This window comes from Lepidochelys kempii, chromosome 3 (assembly GCF_965140265.1).
Source record: "Lepidochelys kempii isolate rLepKem1 chromosome 3, rLepKem1.hap2, whole genome shotgun sequence".
NCBI classification, from domain to species: Eukaryota; Metazoa; Chordata; order Testudines; family Cheloniidae; genus Lepidochelys; species Lepidochelys kempii.
This window is the reverse complement of record NC_133258.1, coordinates 190,975,523-191,000,689: the sequence shown is the minus strand read 5'-3', so window position 1 is coordinate 191,000,689 and position 25,167 is coordinate 190,975,523. Positions and strand designations below refer to the sequence as shown.

Here is a 25,167-nt window from a genome sequence, read left to right as displayed (position 1 = left end):
AGCATAAGCTTTCGTGAGCTACAGCTTGTTAAGGAAAAGTTAGCACATGTGACTCCATTTTGGTTTGGGGCCCACCATTGTTTAAATGCCAGCACATCATACACCAGGAGGAGTAATCCTTAGATATTGAATCCCTGTGAAAATCCTCCTCCTTGTCTCCAGCCTGCCTTGACTCCCAGTATCTGGTTTTTGTCAGTCTCTAACTCCCTGTCTCTTGGCCTTGATGTGAGGCCTCCCATCCTGATAATAAAAGTTACTGATGCATGGCTTTAGGACCATGCTGTGTAATTAACATACTGGTATAGCACAAGGAATGCACCAAGCAGGGATAGGTGGTAGATAAGACAAGGGTTTGTTTATTGGCTAAGATTTCCAATGCACGAGGGCAACATGCTTTGCTAAAAAGTATATAACCTTTGTATAATCTGCATTCAGGGTCCCCTCCTGGCTAGCAGGGGGGCACCACGCTCGAGTGTAATAAACTTAGTGTCTTTTGGGAACTCTGCAGTTGTGGACTTTGTTTCTGTGCCTCAGCCTAGATTCGAACTGTGCGTGACCTATCAGGTATAATTCGCAGCACTGGTGTGCGTGTCCTATCAGGTGTAATTCGTAGCACTTGTGTGCGTGTCCTACCAGGTGTAATTCGTAGCAAGCTCACTATGCTCAAATAAATTGGTTAGTCTCTAAGGTGCCACAAGTCCTCCTTTTCTTTTAGCGGTGGGTAAGAGTTCGCAGCACTGGGGCCTAAGACTGTAACCTCGAGGGAGGGGTCTGCGGAGGGTCTCCAGCACTGAGGGTCACCGCCAGCTCTGCAGGCCGAGCGCGGCTGCCACTGCCAGGGAAGGGTGGGGGGGCTCAAGATTGCAAGCGCGAGCGCACCATTCCCCTCAGCGGCCCGAGCGGGCAGGAGGACCCCCAGCTGCTGCTCCAAGCCCGGGGGTCCAAGCCCCGCCCCCCAGGATGGCCTAGGAACAGACGGCTCCGATCTGCCCCTCGACCGCCCAGTCTCGGGCCGCTCCTAAGAGATCCCCCTCTAGCCCCGCCCACCCCGCACGAGCCGCTCCTTCTGAGACCAGTGCTCCGCTCGCTGTAACATCGCGGGCTTGGAAACCCTGCCTCGCAAGATGGCGGCGCCGGCCCCACCCCTCGCCTCGCGCAGACAATGCCTGCGGCCCCGGCCGGCGAGCACGCGCGGGCGAGGCGCGTCCCCGATGACGTCACGCGCAGCGCCAACCTGGCCCCTCCCCCCCTCTCTCCTGCCGGCTCTGAAGAGCGGCGAGGCTGAGGCGGCGCGTTCTGGAAGCTTCGCGGCGGGGATCGTTAGTGCGGGTGGGCCTGGGTGATCCGTCTCCATCCGGAGCTCAGAAGCAGCGGGGCGCGGAGGAGTCGCCATGCCGGAGAACGCGGGGTCCAGAGCTTTCCCGGGCGGCAACGGGGGCCGCAAAAGAGGCGCCTACCAGGACCGGGACAAGCCCGCGCAGATCCGCTTCAGCAACATCTCCGCAGGCAAAGGTGCGGCCCGCCCGGCGGAGGCTGGAGCGGGGGAAGAGCGGCCTGGCCCGGGAGAGGCTGGAGCGGGGCGGGGGCGCGGCTCGGCCTGGGGAGGGAGCGGCCTGGCCTGGCCTGGCGAAGGAAGGGGACTGAGGAAATCTTTCTCCCCCAGCTCCCAGCGGGAGGGGGGCGGGGGGACTCAGACTCGCTCGCTGTCCCATTCTTCCCGCTTCTGTGCGCGGAATAGGAGGCGGCGGCGGCTTCTTCCTATAGTCGCTGACCCCCCTCAGCCCCATCGTCATGGGGAGGGGAAGAGACTCCATCACACGGACTGTGCCCCTCCCCCGCCGGCGGGGCCAGATGCCTTCATCTTGAGCGGGTTTTGGAGCAGTCGGGGCCCTCCGCTGTCAGGCTGGCTCAGCGCCCTCCAGGCTGCTCTGGTTCTGCTCTATCATTGTGTACGGTTTTCCTGTTCATGTGGGCCTGACCGCTTCAGGCACAGCCTCTGGGCCGTTTCTTCCCTTAAGTGAACACAGCATGGGCCTTTTCTGTTGGGAAGAGAGTCTTCTCGCCACCCCGCCCTCCCCGGTATGCTAGTGGGTTTTTCTTTCTTTTTTTAAATGTAGTAATTGTTATGGTGCCAGGACCAGAAGCTGGTGGAAAATAATGCTATAGTTGGTAATTGACGCAAGCCTTGGTCAAAATACATGCATTGTAACCCACTATCAGACCAGTGAAACTATTCAGCGTTTTTAAGCCTGTGTGGCACATAATATTGTTGGGACCCCCATTAGATTTTAAAATACTTCATTTAAGCATAGAGGATTAGGGTTGGAAGAAACCTCCGGAGGTCATCTAGTCCAACCCCCTGCTCAAAGCAGGACAAACCCTGACTAAATCATCCTAGCCAGGGCTTTGTCAAGCTGGGCTAAAAAACCCTCTAAGGATGGAAATTCCACCACCACCCTAGGTAACCCATTCTAGTGCTTCACCACCCTCCTAGTGAAATAGTATTTCCTAATATCCAACCTAGTCCTCCCCCACTGCAACTTGACACCATTGCTCCTTGTTCTGTCATATGCCACCACTGAGAACAGCCAAGTTCCATCCTCTTTGGGACCCCCCCCCCCCCCTTTCAGGTAGTTGCTATCAAATCTCCCATCACTCTTCTTTTCTGCAGACTAAACAAGCCCAGTTTCCTCAGCATGTCCTTGTAAGTCATGTGCCCCAGCCCGGATCATTTTCGTTGCCCTCTGCTGGACACTCTCTCCAATTTGTTCACATCCTTTCTGTATTGGGGGTCCCAAAACTGGACGTGGTACCCCAGATGTTGCCTCACCAGTGCTGAATAGAGGGGAATAATGACGTCCCTCGATCTGCTGGCAATGCTCCTACTAATGCAGCCCAATATGCCGTTGGCCTTCTTGGCAACAAGGGCACACTGCTGACTCATATCCAGCTTCTCATCCACTCTAATCCCCAGGTCCTTTTCTGCAGAACTGCTCCTTAGCCAGTCAGTCCCCAGCCTGTAGCGGTGCATGGGATTCTTCCGTACTAAGTGCAGGACTCTGCACTTGTCCTTGTTGAACCCCAGCAGATTTCTTTTGGCCCGATCCTCCAATATGTCTAGGTCACTCTAGACCCTATCTCTACCCTCCAGCGTATCTACCTCTCCCCCCAGCTTCGTATCAACTATGAACTTGCTGAGGGTCCATCCCATCATCCAGATCATTAATAAAGATGTTGAACAAAACTAGCCCCAGAACCAACCACTGGGGCCAGCGCTTGATACCGGTTGACAGCCAGACATCGAGCCGTTGATCACTACCTGTTGAGCTTGACAATCCAGCCAGCTTTCTATCCACCTTAAATAATCAGCTGCTGTTTGTTTTTACCATGTTCCAGGGCCTTGTCTACACCACAAAGTTTTGTCGGTAAAAGTTATGCCACTTTAATTAAAAGCACTGTTGCATGTCCACAGTCGCTGCTTGTGTCAGCAGAGCACCACACTAACAGCTGTGGCATCAACACAGAAAGCTGCACTGTAGTAGCTATCCCACTGTGCAACTGGCCGCAGGGTGCTTTGGGAAGGGTTTGCAGTGCCTCTTGGGGCAGGTACAGCTTCACGTGATCCCCGATTCTCAATCCCATCGTTCCAGGGGCATCCTAGTAGATTGTCAGCTGCTTTTTCAATTTAAGTATGTGGGAGAGGAGAGTATGTCTGGGACAGGGGAGACCGCAGCCTGGCCGACCTACGCTGGGGAGGGCAACCCCTCACGTCAGCCCCACTTCTGCTCTGCACACCTGTCCCAGACAGCTCGTTCTGCCTGCCTGTGGCTCTGAGATTCCCTCTGGCTCTCTCACAGCCTCCTCAGCTTCTGGCTCTCTGTGCTGAGGAATGTCAAAGCAGCACAGCAGTCTTCCCTCTCTTTCCCCCCCTTGCTCCCTGCAGCAGCAGTCTGCCTACCCCTGTGTTCCTAGTGCAGGGCAGAACAGGAGCATTCCATGCTAATGATTTGCTCTTCGTTTCCCAAATGCAGCAGCGTGCTCAGCTGTCAGATACTTCCCAGTGCTTTGAAAGGGGAGGGGCACATGCCTGCAGGGCAGCAGAGATCAAAACAGTGAGCAGTGCAGGCATTGTGTGATACTGGTGGAAGCCAGTTATGTGGTCAAAACAAACAGCAGCGTCTACACTGATGCTTTGCTTTGTCGTTTTAACTTTGCGGCAAAAAGCTTTGCCTCTCATGGAGGTGGTTTTAATTTGGCGGCAAGAGAGCAGAGTTTTGCCGCCAAAGGTAGCTTTGTAATGTGTACACCCCTGTTTTATAGGCAAAAGGCAGCTTTTGGTGACAAAACTTTGTAGTGTAGACAAGGCCCAGGTGTTGGAATCAACCATGAAAGCCATACACTTTATTTTTTCCTAAGTGTATTTATGCCATATCAGTAAGTTTTTCAGACTTTTAATAAACCAGTAAGACTTTTAATAAAGTGGAACTAAATGGCTCCATGTGAGAGTTTATCAGAGTTTTCTGTCCATTTCTGTTCAGAAGAACTGATTTATGTTCAGACTGTTATAGTTTTTGTAAATTTCCTTAGCATTTACCAGTTTTAATTTAAAGCTGAATGTCAGTGACTGTTGCGTAAAAGCATCTCATTTTCACTCCCTCTTCAGCGGTTGCTGATGCTATTAGAACAAGCCTTGGACCAAAAGGAATGGATAAAATGGTAAGCTTTGATTCACATGTCTAATTATTTTTAAAACCAATTATAAATATTTAAGGAAATGTCAAGAGTTTTTTACAAGAATAGTTTCCCTTTTTTATATATTTGTTAATCATCAAGATAACTTCTAGTTACATAAACATATATTGATGATTATTGTTGGAAAAGGTACTATATTGAAACTTTAATCGTAGTAAGAAGCCCTTTGGTTTAAAGGGAACATCAAATGTTTTATAGATCTTAATATTAAAAAATGTCTTCTGCATCTAAGGTCATAAGTAGTCACAGGTATTTTTAGTAAAACTCATGGACAGGTCACAGGCAGTAAACAAAAATTCACGGCCCGTGACCTGTCCATGACTTGTACTATATTCCCTGACTAAATCTTGGGGGAGGGGGGTGGCCCAAGAAGGCTGGGGCAGGCTACCTACCCAGCTTCACGCCTCCCCAGAAGCAACAACAGCCCCCTCAGTCAGCTCCTAGGCGGAGGTGTGGCCAGGCAGCTCTGTACTATGCCCTGAGCGACGGCTCCGCAGTTCCCATTGGCCAGGAACCGCAGCCAGTGGGGGGGCGGTACCAGCAGGTGGAGGCAGTGCACAGAGCTGTCTGGCCATGCTTTCCACCTAGGAGCTGAGGGAGGGGAATGTTGCAGCTTCCGGGGAGCCCCCCGAGGTAAGCGCTACCTAGAGCCTGCCTCACCCCATCCCGTGCCCCAGCCCCCTGCCCCCTTCCACACCTAAACTGCTTCTGGTGGGGGCGGGGTGGCCGGATACTGCCCCAGCAGCGGCCGGTGCAACTGGCCCAGGGGCTGCTTGAGCTGCTAGTCGGTCCCTTATCCAGGCACACCGGCCACTGCAGACGTCACGGAATGCGTGACGACCTTGATAAACTCTCAGCCTTAGTGATAAGTATGTTGTGGGTTTTCTTTTTCCAGATTCAAGATGGTAAAGGAGATGTGATGATTACAAATGATGGTGCAACTATTCTGAAACAAATGCAGGTTCTACATCCTGCAGCCAAAATGGTAAATAACTTTTAATTTCAACCTGTAAACCAGTATATCCCAACCTGGTTGGCAGAAAAATCTAAGGAGGCACCAGATTAATTCAGGGAGTTCATGGAGCTGAGGAGAGGATAAGTGTGGTTCTAGAAAGCTGCAGGGCACTCAAGTACACTGGTGTTGCAGCACAGCAAGTCTGTAATGCACTGAAGTTCTCACCTTGATGCTCTTTACATGGATCTTGGGGGTGGGGACAGCCTAAAAATCCAAACTTCAAATGATGGTTTGAGTGTAATGCAATAATTAAGCTTTATGTATTCTGTGCAACATGGTTTATGGGAGGATTCTTAGATTCTGATTAACTGACAGTAAACTAGGAATCCTTACTCTAATCCCTGTCATAATGTCATGGGTTAAAGTTATACTTTGGGACAATGCCTGTATAAATGAGCAGTGTTGCTGGTCAGTCAAGAAGCAAGGACCTCATAGAACATGTTATGTTCTATTTTGCTTATACACAGGTATAAGTGGGATAAAATATGTATGTGTAACTTTTGTAACCTTGGAAAAATATATACACGCACAAAATTAAGGAGGAACCAGTCTGTATATTTAAAGTTAATAAGTAAAACCACTCTTTAAGCAATCCCCAATGGAATATTAAATATTTTTTCTTATTACTTTTATGCACCACTGGTACTTAATTAATTGGTTCCAATAAATCATGTCACAAGTTCTCAAACTGTCTTCATTTAGTTGGTAGAGCTGTCCAAGGCACAAGATATTGAAGCTGGTGATGGCACCACATCTGTTGTTATCATTGCTGGTGCTCTCTTGGATGCATGTTCCAGACTTCTTCAGAAGGGTATGTTTTACTGGTTGGCTTTAATAAATCGAAAAGGCAAGATGCCTGGAAGAGTTAATTATATATAACTGAATTTTAATAAGATTTGTTTTTGGTTAATGAAAGTCCATTAACTATAACTTTTTAGTGGTAAAACACTTATTTGAAAAGTAACTCAAAAGAGTTTTGTTTCTGTACTTGTTAATGTCTTATTTCTGGTGGCAGTCTCAAATCATTTAGCTTCATATTTTTTGAGGTTGAATCTGCTTCCAGTGTTACGGATCAAGTATAACTATTAAAATGCTGAGATACCTTATGAAATTTTTAATAGATAGTAGTTCATGATGGGTGAAATAGTCTGGTATGAAGAAATTAACCCAAAATTGGGAGCTAGGAACTCTTGCTGGGCTTTGAGCAAATCACCTGGTGTTTGTAAAATAGAGATATTTATTTCACAGGATTGTTGAGAGGATTGATGTTTGTAAAAGACTTTGAATGTGTAAAGCAGTATAAATTCTTGTGAGCACTAGCAGTTCTGTTGTACCAATTCAGTGAGGCGAACAGCATGCCAGCAGCAACCAGATGCTGTGTGAAGAATCCAGTAGGGGCTGAACAGAACAGTTTATATTCCTTGCTTCAACAAATGGTTTTTATTTTAAATTTCTCTATTTTTTTTTTAAAGGATTGCTTTTCAAACAAAAAACCTTAAATCGAAAAAAGCTTGCCTCAAATAGGAATTGATCTTTTCCTCTGTTTTACAAAGCAGTCATGCAATGCTTCTCTGCCCCAACAGTGCTCATGCAGGTCAACTCATAGGGTGGCAGGTGAGCCCTGTCAGCTTTTAACCCTACTATCACAAAAGTACAGTAAGCATATAAGCAGTAGTCCAATGATACTGATGCTGAACAGTGGAATGGTCTGCAAGGCTTGTCACTTCATTAAATAAGCACATTGGAATTATCAAAGGGGGACGCTTGTAAGTAGTCTCCTATATTAAGGCAGAACTAACATGTCGGACCTGAAGTGAACTGCATTACCATCTGAGAGGAAGGATGTAGTTAAAACAGTGGACTGGGACTGGAGAGATCTGGATTCGGTTCCCAATTTTTGTCATGACTTTGTGTGACCATGGGCAAATCACTAGAATCTCTTTGTGCCTCAGTTCTACATGTATAAATTGGGGAATTATGGTACTTCCTTATCTCAGTGGTAAATTCATTAATGACTGTGAAGCACAGGGATACTGTGTTGATGAGAAGGCCATATAAATATCTGAATAGATCAAATATACCAAAAGTACATGACTGTGTGTATAAATTTATTAAATATAACCTAGCCTAGAATGGTCCTTATTAATGTAGTATCTCTAGGTAACACTTGGCTCTCTCTCTTTGTAAAATGCTGACATAAATTTGTGGGTAGTATCCAGATAGCTAGGAACTGGGTTATTCAGCACATACATGGCCTTTTTGAAAGGTAAGCTTGCAGTAATGTGCTGAATATCCCTTTGTCCTCACTTGCTGTTTGAGAAATTCAGAATAAATATATGGCAATATCATGTTTCAAATAGTTATTCAGTTATCACCTTGAAACCTTTGAAACTCAGGAGAAATTACCATAACAGTAAAAAAAGATCCCAATTAAAGTCTGTTTTCAAGCTCAATATTATTGAGTTTGCATGTTAGTGGGCAATTATAGCCGTGATTTCCAACCTTGTCTTACTAGGCACCTTCACTCACTCCCCCCCCCCCCCCCCCCCCCACTCCCAGGTGCTTGACATCTTGACTTATTACCTATGTACCCTTACACCATCCCCTGTGGTTATTGCCTCATCTTGCCAGTTTCTGTCCTTTTTTTTCCCTTCTTTTCTTCATATTTTGCCATTCTCATTTTTGTTCGTCCTGCCTCGTTTCTTGTCCCACCTCCCAAAGGTTCTGCTCTCTTTTCTTCCCCCTTTACTGCTGCCAGCTGGCCATTCTCTCTAAACCTTCTCCAGCTGCTGGTGTTAGCCAGCAATACTGTCTGCAAGCTCGTCTCTTGCTATAGAAACAAGAAGTATGGTTTACAGAAAGCGTGTGTGTACCACCAAGAGCAGAAGTAGGGGATGTGCAGCTGGTATTGGCGGCCAAGCAGCTCCTTGTGACAAGGCAAAGGGATATTGGGTGCATCCTAAAGTTGTCTGGAAAAACCCCTTTGGGGGTGATGGTACACCATAAAGGAACTACTGTTAAGGTTACTTAGGTCTAAACTCTGTTTTGTACAATAAAGGTTTTACAAACCTAGAATGAATATCTTTGTTTTTATGACCCTCTTAAAGCTAATGAATACAGTTTTGTGCGATATAAGTATTTGGGCTTCAAACACTTCAGGGAGATAATGTGTTGTACTGGTTCATGAGGACTAATAAGTAAAATTGAGGCAAGTTCACTTTCATTATTCAAGTAGAGAAAACTACAAATAATAAAACTGTTTCTGTTGAAATGTTAGTTTTAGATAATTTGTCACTATCGGTCCAAAAATCAAAGGGTATTGTAAGTGGAATGAACCAGCTTCTAAAATTTTAAGAAAATCAGATGATTAAGTTAAGTGAACAATTAGTCTGAAAACTTGAATTTAAACTTCTAATAGGAATTCATCCCACCATCATTTCGGAGTCATTCCAGAAAGCTTTGGATAAGAGTATTGAAGTCTTGACCGACATGGGACAGCCAGTTGAACTAAGCGACAGAGAAACCTTGCTAAATAGTGCGACTACTTCACTGAATTCAAAGGTAGTAATTATCCAGTTAGTCGGGGTGGATGGGGGGTTATTCAGCCTAACTTCTGTGTAAATTAAATGTATGTGTTCGTGGGTATTTTATACATTTTCTCACTCTGCATGTCATTTGTCCCTTTGTTCTATATTTCTATAGTATTTAGCAAAATGAATTCTCTAGATGCTACCATAATACAAATAATAAATACTGATCTTTAAGTCCAGTAATTCATCCATTTATTAGCTGAATTCAGATCTTCTTTGAAATAGACTGTTTTCTTTGTACTGACTTTTTTGTGTGTGGTTTATATTGTTTCATATGTGCCAGATTAATTGGGAGAATAGATAATTTCATAACTGTTCCTGGTCTACTAGAGCGAGCTGACTTTTCATGATGCTGCAATTGATTGACATTAACTTGCAACCTAAAAGTTGAACTGAATTTAATCCTAGTCACGTTTCAGTTTTAAATTTTTATCTACTATATTTAGGTAACACCTAAGATCACTAAAGCTGAAAGAACAGTGAAAAAAATTGTCCTCTCTTTCAGTTGGCTTACTTCAAGCATTTACCGTTGTCTTGTGCGTAGTCCATGACACTATTTTCTCTGTTCGTGTGGGTTTTTCACACTGCACTAAGGGAGAAACTTTTTTAAAACAGTAATTTTAAGCTGAACTCCCCAAATTGTCAGGGAAAGCTCCCAGAAGCAACTTACTTCTATTCCCTAAAAAGATGAGATTTCAAGTTTACTATGCCTTTAAATGCAAAGACTAGGAAGACCATTTTCATGTAGTTCTATTACATTTTTGAATCAAGTGTTTACTTTAAAAATGTTTCCTCCATATTTGAATAATATTGCAGTTGATTACAACCATATGTTTTCTGACCCTGTTTGCAAAATCCATGCCATTCTTTTATGTCAAGTTAAATGTTTTCTTATTTGCTTTTTTTAATGGGGGAGGAGGGGCCAGAGATCATGCGACCCCCTGATCAGCACAGAGGAGGGGCCTGCATGCAGAGATCTCACCCTTCTATTGTGGAAATGATGTTGGTTGCCTTTGTGGCACAATCTGTCTCCTTCCTGGGACCCTGCTGAGAGCTTTCCAAAGCCAGAATCTGTACAGGGGGAAGGGGTTTGGGAAGGTCCACATTGGGCAGCAGAGGAGATGTATAAATGGGTCACTTCCCCCATGGGTCCTGTGGAGTCTATGCAAAAAAGAATAATACAGACCCAGGCTGTACTTTCATTTCTCTACAAGTCACCGTGCATTAGGGAATTCATTTTAAAGGCATCTCCTGGGGATGACTGAAGACAAAGAGTGGTCTTTCCAACAGAAATATGTGGGGTAGAGCTCTTAGGTTTCCTTCAGTGTTCTACCTGTATGCCAGGTCGCAATACAATTCACTCAGATTTGGTCCGGCCAACCCTGTCATGACTGGGGGGCCAGGCCAAATTCAAGTGGTGGTACAACCCCATGAGTAAGTGGGAAGGCTTGCTGTACCCTCCATAAAGTTTGATGTGCCTATTCCCCCCCCACCCCCCCAATTGAGAACGATTGTGCTAGGCCTTAGCATAGTTTTTACCACAGAAGCAATTGTCCTACCTTTTGTTGGTAACCCAGCATGTACGAGTAAAACTACAGTAATAAATTAGTTATTGGCAGGGAAAAAATTAAGAAATCAGATTTCATTTTCAAACTATATAGGTTATAAACACAAAAAAGAAAAACAATGAGATTATGAATGCCTTGCGAGTGTAATTTTGAAATTGGTATCTTAATTTTGATTATGCCACTAAATTGCATTATTTTTCAGTTGGGTAAAATTTTGTAAGTGTTCTTCCTCACACTAAGTTTGTTTATTTTAATTAAATCCCTTTAGGTTGTGTCTCAGTACTCTAGTCTCCTTTCTCCAATGAGTGTGGATGCAGTGATGAAGGTGATTGATCCAACTACAGCTAGCGGTGTAGATCTTAGAGATGTCAAAATTGTTAAAAAGCTTGGGTAAGTAGCAATCCGTATCTAGCAATTCTGTTAATTAAAGTAACTTGTCCAACTTTTAAAAATTGCTTCCCTAAAACATTAATTTCATGTTTTACTACTCTTGTTTCCAGTGGAACAATTGATGATTGTGAACTGGTTGAAGGACTAGTCCTCACTCAGAAGCTGGCGAATACTGGTGTAACTAGAGTGGAAAAAGCCAAGATTGGTCTCATTCAGTTTTGCCTGTCTGCTCCAAAGACTGATGTGAGTTAGCTTGGCCTGCCAAATGTAATATTATCTTCGTGCATGGGGATTTACATGTAATCATACAGTGAAGAAAAAATATACCCCTTAAGGGCTTGTCTACACTACAGAAGCCTTCGCAGTAATTCAGTCGGCTCTTGGTGTCCACACTACCCTCCTCCTGCTGATGGTGCGCATCCTTACTAGGAGCGCTTGCACTGACTGAAGTGGGGCATGGACAGCCATGTGGGGCACACAGCAAGAGCCCCCCCACCCAGCGGTGGGGTGACAGTCTGAGCTGTGAGCCTGGCATCAGTTTCACGGCTGTCTTTCGCTCAGAGCAGCAGGTCAGGGCTCACCACTGGAGCTCAATGCTGTGAATTTGAGTCCTGCACTGGGCTCACAGCTCAGGCTGTCACCCTGGGGTGGGGGCTCCAGCTGTGAGCCTGGCACCCAGCTGACAGCTGCGGGAGGGCCAGCTTAGCCCAGCAGTGAGCCTCCCAGCAGTGAAATTAACATGCTTGTCAGTTTCAGGTGAGCCCAGCAGCCATGAAACTGACAAAAATGACAGCCAACAGCCAAAGTTGCCTTGCCCTAACTACAGGAACATAAGTGCTATGTCTCTTGTGGAGGTGGAGTTATATGATGTCAGTTAGCAGGCCCCTTAGTTCGGCGGAAGCAGCATTCTAGTGTAGACATTGAGATGATTAGGTCCATGTAAGCTGCCTTATGTCAACCTAACTCTAGTGTAGACCAAGCCTAAGTCTGTTATCAGTAATACATAACTTTCCTGTTCCATAAACTATATCAGAAGCCCATTAGTTTTAAACTTATCATGTAGTAGTAAAAGGTTGTAACTTAAAACCACAAGTCCTTGCATTGGCACATTAAAATGTACGTGGATGCAATGGTGTATTCAGTCTTGTTTGCCTTGGATCGCAACTGCACTGAACTATAGAAACAGCATGGTATACCTAGAAATGTACTTAAATTTGAACTTAAATTCAGTAATTTTTGAAGACGTTAAATATTTTTCTCTTTTAATAGATGGACAACCAGATTGTTGTTTCTGACTATGCTCAAATGGATAGAGTATTGCGCGAAGAGAGAGCCTACATTCTAAACTTAGTTAAACAAATTAAAAAGGCTGGATGCAATGTGCTGCTCATTCAGAAGTCTATTCTACGGTATGCTAACTACCTGAAAAAACAACACTTCTGTTTACTAAGTAACTATTAGATTGGAGTAAAGCATCGGTACTCTTCATAAGCTGAATTGTAACACTAACATCAAGGGGGGCAATTTCAAACACTGGTTGCTTACGAAACCCCTGTACTTTCAGTGAGCATGGAGGTTCTGTCACACGCCCTCTGAACAATTAACATACCTCCCACTTCACAATTTTTATGTAGTTTTTTTAATAAGCCAGTACTGAAATTCTTCAGTGGGTTTTTATTACTAACTCTGACACAAATCCTAATTATAACTGATAATCACATGCTAGCAATATTGGTTTTATAGTGTTGTGTTTTCATTGTTTGCATTGTCCTTGATTTTAGGGACGCTCTTAGTGATCTAGCGCTACATTTCTTGAACAAAATGAAGATCATGGTGATTAAAGATATTGAAAGAGAAGACATTGAATTTATCTGTAAGGTAAGGAAGTGTTTTATTTAAATAGCTGTGCTGAAGGATATCTATACCCTATCACTACTATATAACTTAAATGGACATAACACCTTGTTTTATTGGAGTGGACTTTGTGATGCCCCCCCACACACACACATCGTCTCTCCCTCCCTCCCTGTGTGTGTGTGTGTATATATACACACAGTACGAATAAAAAGGATAAATATCTCCAAAAGACTTAACTATTCTCTTATTCCCTTTTATCTCCAAGAAAAATAGCAAATGGTCAGACTCTAGTGGGGGGAGAAAAGTAGGGCATCAAAAGACTGAGGAGTACTTGTGGCACCTTAGAGACTAAAATTTATTTGATCATAAGCTTTCGTGGGCTAAAGCCCATCTTTTTGCTGATACAGACTAACACGGCTACCAGTCTGAAACCTGAATTAAAGCAGTTATGAGCCAACTATAATGTATAGAAAGTACGCTAAACTGTATGTTTTGCTTGTTTTATTTGTGGTTTAACTTGTTCCTGTAGACAATTGGAACCAAGCCAGTTGCTCACATTGATCAGTTCATTGCTGATACATTGGGATCTGCTGAATTGGCAGAGGAGGTCAACCTAAATGGTTCCGGGAAGCTAATAAAGGTAAGGAACAGAAATGAACATCTTTCCTTGCTCATTATAAGATAATATAATTTTAAGGAGAGATACCTCACAACTTGCCTTTTGTAGAAATGAATGAGAGCTGTAACTTTTTAGATTTTTCTGTAGTATGCAACAGTATTTACTTCTATTATCATTGGTAGTACTGTAGCACCGAGGACCCCTAGTCATGGACCCCTCTTTATGCTAGATGCTGCGCAAATGCACAACAAAGACAGTCCCTGTCCCAATAGGCTTACTTGATTGTATTGACTTCGAAAACTTGGTGTGGTTTACCAGAGCTCAATCTCCATTAGGTAACTGAATATGTCAAGTCTCAGGCCTTAATCCAGTATAACTTCCATTCCCTGCTAATAGGTAATGTCCCAGATTTTAAATTTCCCTAAGGTTTTTTTGGTCCAACTATGTTTTTATGTTACAGATTACAGGCTGTACAAGCCCTGGAAAAACTGTTACAATTGTGGTACGTGGATCCAACAAACTAGTTATGGAAGAAGCTGAGCGTTCAATTCACGATGCTCTGTGTGTCATACGTTGTTTAGTAAAAAAAAGGTAATGCTTTCTATTACGTAGTGGCTTCATATACCAGTTATACAGTAAACTGTAACCACTTAAACATTTGTCGAAGGCCACAGCTTGTATTTTTTTAATAGAATTTTACTTTTTTTCCTCCCCCAGAGCTCTAATTGCGGGAGGTGGAGCACCAGAGATAGAATTAGCACTGCGCTTGAATGAGTATGCTCGCACTTTGAGTGGTATGGACTCATACTGTGTCCGTGCATATGGAGATGCAATGGAAGTCATCCCATCTACACTGGCTGAAAATGCAGGCCTTAATCCTATTTCTACTGTAACAGAGCTGCGAAACAGACATGCACAAGGAGAGAAAACAGCAGGCATTAACATCAGAAAGGTAATATACAAAAGGATTATACATCCATGATGGTAAATTAAAATGTTCGGTCGTTTTTTTGAGGAAAAAATACTTGAGAATAAAGACAGACAAAGGTTGCCCGTGTTGTAGCCCAAAACTGTCCTTCGTCAACCTCCCAGATCATTGCAACATAACAATTGAGCATTTTCATGGTCTAAGATACCAGATAACCAGTGTTTTTAAAAACTGACTAATTAGAAGAACTGGTTAGGAATCTTATCAGAAATTTTTTTTGACGGGAAATGCCCTTTTTGCAAAAAATTAAATATTCCAGCTGAGAACTTCAGTTTTGTTGGGGAAAATTAAAATGATGACTTCTAAGCAGGCTGCCTGGGATCTGCTGGGAGGCAGAGCAACCCAGCTCTCCAGCTCCCCTGCAGCCTGGGTGCCTCTCTTCTTGTCATCTTCCAGATGAGCAGCCAACATGCCAAAAAATTCTGTGTTGGTTCTCCTGAAATGGAATTTTTCAGAATTTCTGTCCAACGAGAAATGTCAAGGTTTTTACTTTGTCTTAAATGGGACAATGTTTGGTTCCAAAAGCATTAATTTTCCATGGGCTGGAAATTGTATTTTCCAGCCATCTTTGCTAGTTAGTAATGTATTTCTCTGCTAAAAATCTCAGGTGCACTCAAAAAATCCTGTAGTGAGTGTGGGGGGAGAGGGGGAGAGGATGAGTTAACAGACTCTGCCATGGCATCCAGTGAAATGTTACTCTCAGTAGTTCGTTGGTTTTTTTTTCTTTAAGCCATAAGAACGAGCGGTATCACTTTTTTTGAAAATTAACATTTTTAGATGTGTGAGCACAGGATGTAGCCACCAGGGAAAATATCTGCTCAGTCTGTGGCTGTGAGCTGGCCTATTTTTTGACGCCCTCCCATTTGCTTCCTCTGTAGCTTGGAGTGTCTAGCTTCTTGCCTGGGCATTGGACCAGACAGTAGCATTGGGTGGGCATAGCTTCACAAGTATCTGGTGTTGAGTGGATTTCCTGAGTATTGCAACATAAATTTTGTACCACAGCATTCCTGTTGGGAACTGAATGGGTTCAAATGAACTGTATATGGCCATCTACTAATAAAGTACCTTTTCTCTTTAAACAGTGGTGGGCAGGGGGGCTACTGGGGATAATTTACAAGTATGTTTTAATCATCTTTGTGGCATTTGCTTTATACAAAATGAGGATACAATTCTGGTTCTGTAGGGTGGAATTTCCAATATCCTGGAGGAGTTGGTGGTCCAGCCTCTGTTGGTGTCTCTCAGTGCGCTGACACTAGCTACAGAAACTGTCCGCAGTATCCTTAAGATTGATGATGTGGTAAGTAATATTTTTGATTATTATTTTCATGTTCTGTTTTATATTATATGACAGTGCTGCAAATAAGATATATCCCTTATGTTAAGGATTAGTATTTAAAGTAAATATTTTACCATTATTGTATTTCATACCCTTATATTCCTAGGAGTTGTATGCCATTTACATGTAATTCAGAAGTCTTCTGATAACTGAAACAATCCTTGTGGGAAAACAGTAACCAAAACCAAGTATTGGTAAATACAGCAGCCAGTTTAATGTACAGATTACAAAAGGATTATATGTGGAGTGGTATCTTTAAAGTGAGGGATGTTGATAATTGTTTCCCATCCACATGCCTGATGATGTTAACTCATCTTTGCAGGTGAACACTCGATAAGGTGACTAAAGGAAATGGCAGTACAGGCAAGAGTACCATGGCGTAGTTTTGGAGTATGGTTTCTTCACAGAATCCCTATGTCAAGCATTCTGCTAAAACTCACTTAAGTTTATGTACTTTTATCAACTTAATTTAATAAAATCTCTGGTTTCAAGAGGCAAACTTTGTTTGTTTGTAAATGAAGGGGCAATATTCTATAACTGAAACTTTGCATTAAAAACTCTGGCCAGAGTAGTACTAAAACAAATTTAAAATTTTACCAGTTTTGCTCTGTAATAATCATGCACATTCTTTCACACTAATCCTGTTTTGTATAAGTAAGAAATCTTCAGTGCAAGTTGTTAGCTTCTGTAATCTCTAGTTTAAAATAATTGTCTTACTAAGGAATCTTAGCAGTAGCTGCACTACCTCAGATCTGTTTCCCTTCAAAAGTTGTCCAAAACAGTAATATTTCCTATCTAGAAAACCTGACTAACATCCATCCTCTCTTACCCAGGGAGTTGCTACAGCCATTAGGGTGCATGGCAAGTATAGGATTGTACTGTGCCCTATCATTTCAAATGTACATTTCTTTCTGCAAATGTCTCTTCATCCATTCATGCCTATATGCAAGTGTGTTTCCTCTCAGCCCACAGCCCTTCAATAAACTTCATTGTACTTCAGCAATTAAAAGCTAGAAGACATTGTTCTAGGTAGCTGAAGTTTCCTTCATTAACTGTAAATAGAAATATTTACTAGTTGAGATTCTTTAACAATAAATTTCAGGGCCACATTCTAGTGTTTGGTCACTAGTTGCCATGCTAGCTTGGTAATAAACCTGCCAAACACAGCCTAATACAGGATTGAAAAGCTGATCTAATCTTGTAAATACCAATTTAGGTATTTTCTGTCTAATTTTTCATGTTTGGACTTCATGGTAATATGCTGCCAAAACCAATCCCACACTGACTATACAGGACTTTGCGCAACCTAAGACTTCTTAATATTAAACACCTTTTGGTGTAGATGCTCAACAGTTGATAAATATACCAAGCATCAATTCTTGGCTTCTGATATCCCCATTCAGCAAATAATGTAAATCAATAAGCCAGCTTCCATATTTGATAATTATTAAATGACGGGAGTAGTAATTAGTTACACAAAAATGGACTATTACCCACATTATCATAGTGCAGCATGATGTAGGAAAATGCTTCTGACTCCTGTGGAGTATTAACTGGAGTACAATCTTTTCTAAGAAAACGATAATGTATCAGGACTTCAGTCCTCACGGGCCCTGCCAATCAGCGCCTCCTGCATGCCATTGATCAGATGTTTTGCAGCATCTGGAGGGGAGGGGAGCAAGGGCACAGCATGCTCAGGGGAGGGGGCGGAGCAGGGGTGGGAAGAAGCGGGGCCTTGGGGGAAGGGGTGGAGTGGAGGAAGAGCCAGGGGGAAGACCCCCTGGCAGATTAGAAACTCAGCATGTGTGTCCTGGGCCCAGCATCCCCCCTAGGGACAGCCCTGGTCCTAACTGTGGAGGATATTAAAAGCATGAGCATCTTAGGCCTGGTCTACACCACGGGCTTAGCCGTGGTAGGTCGATTTAAAAATGACAGCGTCCACACAACCAACCCCATTCCGTTGGCCTAAAGGGCTCTTAAAATTAACTTCTGTACTCCTCCCCGATGAGGGGAGTAGCGTTAAAATCTACCTTGCTGGGTCGAATTTGGGGTAGTGTGGATGCAAATTGACAGTATTGGCCTCCAGGAGCTATCCCAGAGTGCTCCATTGTGACCGCTCTGGACAGCACTTCGAACTCCGATGCACTAGCCAGGTACACAGGAAAAGTCCCAGGAACTTCTGAATTTCATTTCCTGTTCGGTCAGCGTGGCTAACTCAGCAACACAGGTGCCAATGCAGTCCCCCCAGAATCGTAGAGCATAGAATGTTTCTACGCTCCCCTTATTTCTGTCCCTGAGGTTATCGCAGATTAGAAAGCAAAAAAAACGCACTCGCAATGACGTGTTTTCCGAGCTTATGCAGTCCTCCCACACTGATAGGGCACAGCCTAATGCATGTTGGTATTCAGCGACAGAGGCCAGGAAATAATTGAGTGTGAAGAGCAGAGGCAGGATGTGATGCTGAGGCTAATGGGGGAGCAAAGGGACATGAAGCATCTGTTGGAGCTGCAGGAAAGCTAACGAGCACAGACCCACGATGCATCCACTGTATAACTGCCTGCCCTCCTCCCCAAGTTCCATATCCTCCTCACCCAGACGCCCAAGAATGTGGAGGGGGAGGCTCTGGGCACCCAGCCACTCCACTCCAGAGGATGGCCCAAGCAACAGAAGGCTGTCATTCAAACAGTTTGATTTTTAGTGTGGGTATAATAAGCTATCGGGCCTTGTCCTTCCCTCTTTCCCCACCCCAGCTTGGCTACCTTGTCTGTCATCTTTTCTTTTTTAAATTAATAAAGAATGCATGGTTTCAAAACAATAGTTACTTTATTTCAAAGGGGGGAGGGTGGTTGGCTTACAGGGAATTAAAATCAACAAAGGGGGTGGGTTTGCATCAAGGAGAAACGCACACAACTGTCACACTGAAGCTTGGGCAGTCATGAAACTGGTTTTCAAAGCCTCTCTGATGCGCAGCACGCCTTGCTGTGTTCTTCTAATCGCCCTGGTGTCTGGCTGCTCAAAATCAGATGCCAGGCAATTTGCCTCAACCTCCCACCCTGCCATAAACGTCTCCCCCTTATTCTTACAGATATTATGGAGCACATAGCAAACAGCACTAACAATGGGAATGTTGGTTGCGCTGAGGTCTGACCTAGTCAGCAAACAGCGCCAGCGAGCTTTTAAATGTCCAAAGGCACATTCTACCACCATTCTGCACTTGCTCAGCCTATAGTTGAACTGCTCCTTACTACTGTCCAGGCTTCATGAGCCATGGGAGTAAGCAGTAGGCTGGGGTAGGTGCAACCGTGCAGTGCTGCTGGGTGGGAGAGCAGCCTGAGGCAGAAGCCTCCAGCTTGCATGATATTCCAAGCAGGACTGAATCTCCATGAGACAAAACTTAAAGAAGAGAATGACCTGGAGTCTCTGGCTCCCATTCGGTGCTCTAAGAGGAGAATAGTCATGTCTGTCTAGGCGCCCCTGATCGATCTCACCGAGGTCTGCCAGGAGCACCCAGGAGACATACGACAGCTATCAGTCCTACTCCACCATCTGCCACGAAGGCAAGGAGCTGCTGCAGTATAGCAATGCAGTACTGCGTCTGCCAGCAGTACCCAGGAGACGTACGGTGTTGGTGAGCTGAGTGGGCTCCATGCTTGCCGTGGTGTGGCATCTGCACGGGTAATCTAGGAAAAAAGGTGCAAAATGATTGTCTGTTGTTGCTTTCACAGAGGGAGGGGGCCCTGATGACGTGTACCCAAAACCATCCACGACAATGTTTTTGCCCCATCAGGCATTGGGAGCTTAACTCAGAATTCCAGTGGGCAGCGGGGACTGCAGGAACTGTGGGATAGCTGCCCACAGTGCACTGCTCTTTAAGTCGATGGTAGTGAGGATGCACTCCGCCGACTTAATGTGCTTAGTGTGGAGATATGCAATCGACTATAAAATCAGTTTTTAAAAATTGACATATAAAATCAACCTAATTTCATAGTGTAGATATACCCTTAGAGAATGTCCTCTTGTTGGACACACTCTAAATGGACTAAAATTTTTCATGTACAGCTAGTGCTGTGTTTACTCCTGGGGGAATTCTGTGCCAAAAAATTAAAAATTCTGCACATGCTATTTTAAAATTCTGTGTATTTAATTTGTCAAAATAACAATATAATCACTCCAGTTTCAATTATTTTGATCATTTATTTCAAAATACCTGTCAACAATACACACAACAACAAAAAGATTCCCCTAGGCATAGAGTTAAAGAAACCCCTATGACAACCCAGTTCCAGGTGCAGGGGGCTGCGTGGGGCCCCCCAGAGCCCAGACACCCACAACCCTCTTTATCCGCAGAGCCTTTTACTTCCCCCTCAGCCCCCAGCTTTACTGTCGATCAGGGGATGTGGTGTGCTGCGGCCCTGCCCATCCTCCCCCTTTGCTAGAGATGTCACCTGCGCCCTCTCCCATTTCCGGGAGAATGAAAATCAAGTCTGGTAGCCAGAGCGTGCAGCCTCTGTCCCTGGTGCACGGGGCACTCTGCTCAATGTGAGCTGGGCTCTGCAGAGTCCAGCAGCCCCTAGTGGTGGCCAGAAGCTCTGCAGCCCCAATTCTGCAGGTGAAACATGGAATTCTGCACAAATTCTGCATTGTGCAGTGGTGCAGAATTCCCATAGGAGTATCCAATGCATCCGATGAAGTGAGCTGTAGCTCACGAAAGCTTATGCTCAAATAAATTTGTTAGTCTCTAAGGTGCCACAAGTACTCCTTTTCTTTTTTCACAGGAGTATGTATCGCCAACAATTAGTTTTAAACAATATTCAAATTCATTCACTACTTTTGTTCTTTTTAGAGCATTCTTAATTAGGATTTTCCTTGTGAGTGTTCACTGGGGACTTAAAGGAGCAGGGAGTTTTAGTATACTACTTCTACTTCCAGAGATAAGTTTATACTTGAGGCATGAAAGGATTTCAAAAGTTTACTTTAAATAATCTTCACAGTATCACTGCTCCAGATGCTGCTACTTTTGGAATAGAATGAGGTATTCCAACTCAGCAGTAAGGGGCTGGTAAGGGTGCAACTGGAACCCTCCACAGCATATTCTTGCCCTGTTACTATTATGGATGAGCATTAAAACAGATTTCCCCTTCCTCAAATGTGCTTATAGTAGCCCATATAGCAAGAAGAAGTTTTAAGAGCTACTCAGGTGGCCTTTGGCCAATTAACTGTCCCCAGCTGGGCAGGGCCAAGCTCTTCCTCTGGAGTGACATTCCCATTAAATGAAAGCTGGCAGCAGGATGCCAGAAATAAACTTTCTTACTAGCTCTCTAACCAAGGGAGCTATGGGAATGGAGAGGATAGCACCCTCTCTGCCCATTCCTTAACTGATCCAACTTGATTGCCAGCATTGACACAATCACATTGCAAGCATATGTAGTGGGGACTGCACCACCATGCCATTCTTTAAGACTCAGCAGTGCTTTTGCCTTGGTCCTTAATAATTACCATTCAAGATATCTAGTGCTTCAGTAACATTTTGTTACAGTCTGTGTGCATGCATACTTCCACTTCATTGGCATCTATAAAAATTTCAGAAGGAGCCTTATACACTTTTTATAGGGTAAATCCATCTACATACAGGTACATATTTAATAATTTTCTTAGTAGAGGCATTAGCAGCCTGCTGCACATCCTTATATCGGATGATACTAAACTGGGAGGAGTGGTAGATACGCTGGAGGGGAGGGATAGGATACAGAAGGACCTAGACCAATTGGAAGATTGGGCCAAAAGGAATCTGATGAGGTTCAATAAGGATAAGTGCAGGGTCCTGCACTTAGGACGGAAGAACCCAATGCACAGCTACAGACTAGGGACCGAATGGCTAGGCAGCAGTTCTGCAGAAAAGGACCTAGGGGTGACAGTGGACGAGAAGCTGGATATGAGTCAGCAGTGTGCCCTTGTTGCCAAGAAGGCCAATGGCATTTTGGGATGTATAAGTAGGGGCATAGCGAGCAGATCGAGGGACGTGATCGTTCCCCTCTATTCGACATTGGTGAGGCCTCATCTGGAGTACTGTGTCCAGTTTTGGGCCCCACACTTCAAGAAGGATGTGGATAAATTGGAGAGAGTCCAGCGAAGGGCAACAAAAATGATTAGGGGACTGGAACACATGAGTTATGAGGAGAGGCTGAGGGAGCTGGGATTGTTTAGCCTGCAGAAGAGAAGAATGAGGGGGGATTCGATAGCTGCTTTCAACTACCTGAAAGGGGGTTCCAAAGAGGATGGCTCTAGACTGTTCTCAATGGTAGCAGATGACAGAACGAGGAGTAATGGTCTCAAGTTGCAGTGGGGGAGGTTTAGATTGGATATTAGGAAAAACTTTTTCACTAAGAGGGTGGTGAAACACTGGAATGCGTTACCTAGGGAGGTGGTAGAATCTCCTTCCTTAGAGGTTTTTAAGGTCAGGCTTGACAAAGCCCTGGCTGGGATGATTTAACTGGGAATTGGTCCTGCTTTGAGCAGGGGGTTGGACTAGATGACCTTCTGGGGTCCCTTCCAACCCTGATATTCTATGATTCTATGATTCTATGATATCCTACACCAGGTAGCACTAAAGCACTAGATGGGTTTTGCAGGTTACAACACTGGTAGCCTTAAAAGGCCATACCATTAGATGAGAGTGTGCACTTTTGCCCCCCCGTGCTGTCTAGGTGTTCAAAAGCAGCTGAAGATCCAATGGCAACTCTGATGCAGCAGGGCCCACTGTATGCTTTTATATAGTTCATATTTTAATGCCATCCTTGGACTCTTGCACCTCATGCAAGGTGGATTCTCTTCTCGTCTGTGTAAGTTTTTTACCACAGTGACAAGTTGCAGTGTATACTCTGTGATCCTAGCATTGCAGAAGCTGGAGCCACAACAGCTTCCTAATTCATGCTGAACCAACTGCCTGACTCTTTTGTCATTAGCAACTCTTCACATCATCCAGTCAGAATGTGGGAGTGTGATCAAGTCAGGCTGGGAGCAGCCAGAGAGTGGTGGAGGCAGCTATTTTATATTTTATCTATCTTGTCAGCAAGTTAAGGAAGTATGGGCTGGATGAATGCACTATAAGGTGGGTAGAAAGCTGGCTAGATTGTCGGGCTCAATGGGTAGTGATCAGTGGCTCCATGTCTAGTTGGCAGCCGGTATCAAGTGGAGTGCCCCAAGGGTCGGTCCTGGGGCCGGTTTTGTTCAATATCTTCATAAATGATCTGGAGGATGGTGTGGATTGCACTCTCAGCAAATTTGCGGATGATACTAAACTGGGAGGAGTGGTAGGAATAGGAGGGGAGGAATAGGATACAGAAGGACCTAGACAAATTGGAGGATTGGGCCAAAAGAAATCTGATGAGGTTCAATAAGTCAGCAGTGTGCCCTTGTTGCCAAGAAGGCCAATGGCATTTTGGGATGTATAAGTAGGGGCATTGCCAGCAGATCGAGGGACGTGATCGTTCCCCTCTATTCGACATTGGTGAGGCCTCATCTGGAGTACTGTGTCCAGTTTTGGGCCCCACACTACAAGAAGGATGTGGATAAATTGGAGAGACTCCAGCGAAGGGCAACAAAAATGATTAGGGGTCTAGAACACATGACTTATGAGGAGAGGCTGAGGGAGCTGGGATTGTTTAGCCTGCAGAAGAGAAGAATGAGGGGGGATTTGATAGCTGCTTTCAACTACCTGAAAGGGGTTCCAAAGAGGATGGCTCTAGACTGTTCTCAATGGTAGCAGATGACAGAACGAGGAGTAATGGTCTCAAGTTGCAGTGGGGGAGGTTTAGATTGGATATTAGGAAAAACTTTTTCACTAAGAGGGTGGTGAAACACTGGAATGCGTTACCTAGGGAGGTGGTAGAATCTCCTTCCTTAGAGGTTTTTAAGGTCAGGCTTGACAAAGCCCTGGCTGGGATGATTTAACTGGGAATTGGTCCTGCTTTGAGCAGGGGGTTGGACTAGATGACCTTCTGGGGTCCCTTCCAACCCTGATACTCTATGATTCCATGGCTTGTTTGGAATAAGTTTTTTTAAAAAGCCAAAACTAATTGGATTCAAAAAAAGAATTAGATAAGTTCATGGAGGATAGGTCCATCAATGGCTATTAGCCAAGATGGTCAGAGATGCAACACCATGCTCTGAGTAGCCCTGAGCCTCTGACTGCCCGATGCTGGGACTGGATGACAGGAGATGGATCATTTGATGACTGCCCTGTTCTGTTTATTGCCTTTGAAGCATCTGGCAGTGGCCACTGTTGGAAGACAGGATACCGGGCTAGATGAACCATTGGTCTGACCCAGTATGGCCATTCTTATGTAAGAGTTAAAATAATTTAAAATGTACTATTTTTTGTGTACTTTATTTATTTTGCACAACCTCCTATGGCCTCGCCTGGACCCTTCTATCATCCCCACCTTGTGAGAATCAGAACCTGCTCTAATCCACTCCCTGTACAATGCAGGGTTTTTCCATTCACTGTATTTCTCCATGGCCTTGTACAACTTTAAATAACGGGTGTGAGTCACCTATTATTTTGTTAGGATGACTATTTTGACAGTAACAGGTTGACATCACTCCTTTTATTTAATGGTCAGTTATCTATGGTTCCAAAAATATTACATGTAGACACACCTGAGCTTGGGAATCGGGTTCTAAGCAGAAAGATGTGCTCCTTGGAGTGAAAGGTTTGAAAGTTTCCACAAGTAGGTACGACTAGGCCTCTTAAGACAAACATGTGGCCCATGGGCCAGGTGCACTCTGCCTGATGGGTTTGCAGCCTGCATGACGTGCAGATTTCGCAGAATCTAAGCTTTCATTAAAGCAGGTTTTCGCACTTACGGCAAAGAGCGTTTGCCCCCTCGGCTGTGGGGCCAGCCCATAGCCCTACCGCCCTGAATGCTAGCACGTGGGTGGGAGACCACCCGACAGCCTTCCTGGGAGCAGCCTGGGCATGGGGGAGCAGCGGTTACTAGGCATGCCCAACTCGCAGAGGGGAGAGGACTCGACAGCCGCCCCCGGCAACACC

The 25,167-nt window shown here is 44.5% G+C and overlaps 2 protein-coding genes across 3 annotated transcripts in view; one reads left to right on the top strand and one right to left on the bottom strand.

Moving 5' to 3' along the window:
• The first annotated feature begins 1,235 nt into the window (after positions 1-1,235).
• Positions 1,236-16,614, top strand: CCT4 (chaperonin containing TCP1 subunit 4). The gene is made up of 14 exons (XM_073339417.1): positions 1,236-1,512; positions 4,664-4,716; positions 5,648-5,737; positions 6,470-6,578; positions 9,186-9,328; positions 11,194-11,315; positions 11,426-11,558; positions 12,585-12,724; positions 13,097-13,193; positions 13,702-13,812; positions 14,252-14,382; positions 14,509-14,743; positions 15,963-16,076; positions 16,438-16,614. The coding sequence occupies exons 1-14, from the start codon at positions 1,392-1,394 to the stop codon at positions 16,450-16,452; spliced, it is 1,614 nt and encodes a 537-aa protein (XP_073195518.1). The 5' UTR covers positions 1,236-1,391; the 3' UTR covers positions 16,453-16,614.
• A 3,091-nt stretch (positions 16,615-19,705) lies between these two features.
• Positions 19,706-25,167, bottom strand: part of LOC140909632 (uncharacterized) — a 128,347-nt gene continuing 122,885 nt past the window's right edge. The window contains exon 13 of one of the 2 annotated variants that reach the window (XM_073339408.1): positions 19,706-19,795. The gene's annotated coding sequence lies outside the window, so the exon portion shown is untranslated. The remainder of the gene's footprint in view (positions 19,796-25,167) is intronic. The other variant, XR_012158303.1, reaches the window with a different exon arrangement.

Bases quoted from the DNA above. Each gene is read 5' to 3' on its own strand.
- CCT4 (XM_073339417.1), top strand. From the start codon at position 1,392: ATGCCGGAGAACGCGGGGTCCAGAGCTTTCCCGGGCGGCAACGGGGGC. The intron at 11,316-11,425 runs GTAAGTAGCAAT...TCTTGTTTCCAG, and splicing joins AAAATTGTTAAAAAGCTTGG to TGGAACAATTGATGATTGTG. The intron at 13,813-14,251 runs GTAAGGAACAGA...TTTATGTTACAG, and splicing joins GTTCCGGGAAGCTAATAAAG to ATTACAGGCTGTACAAGCCC.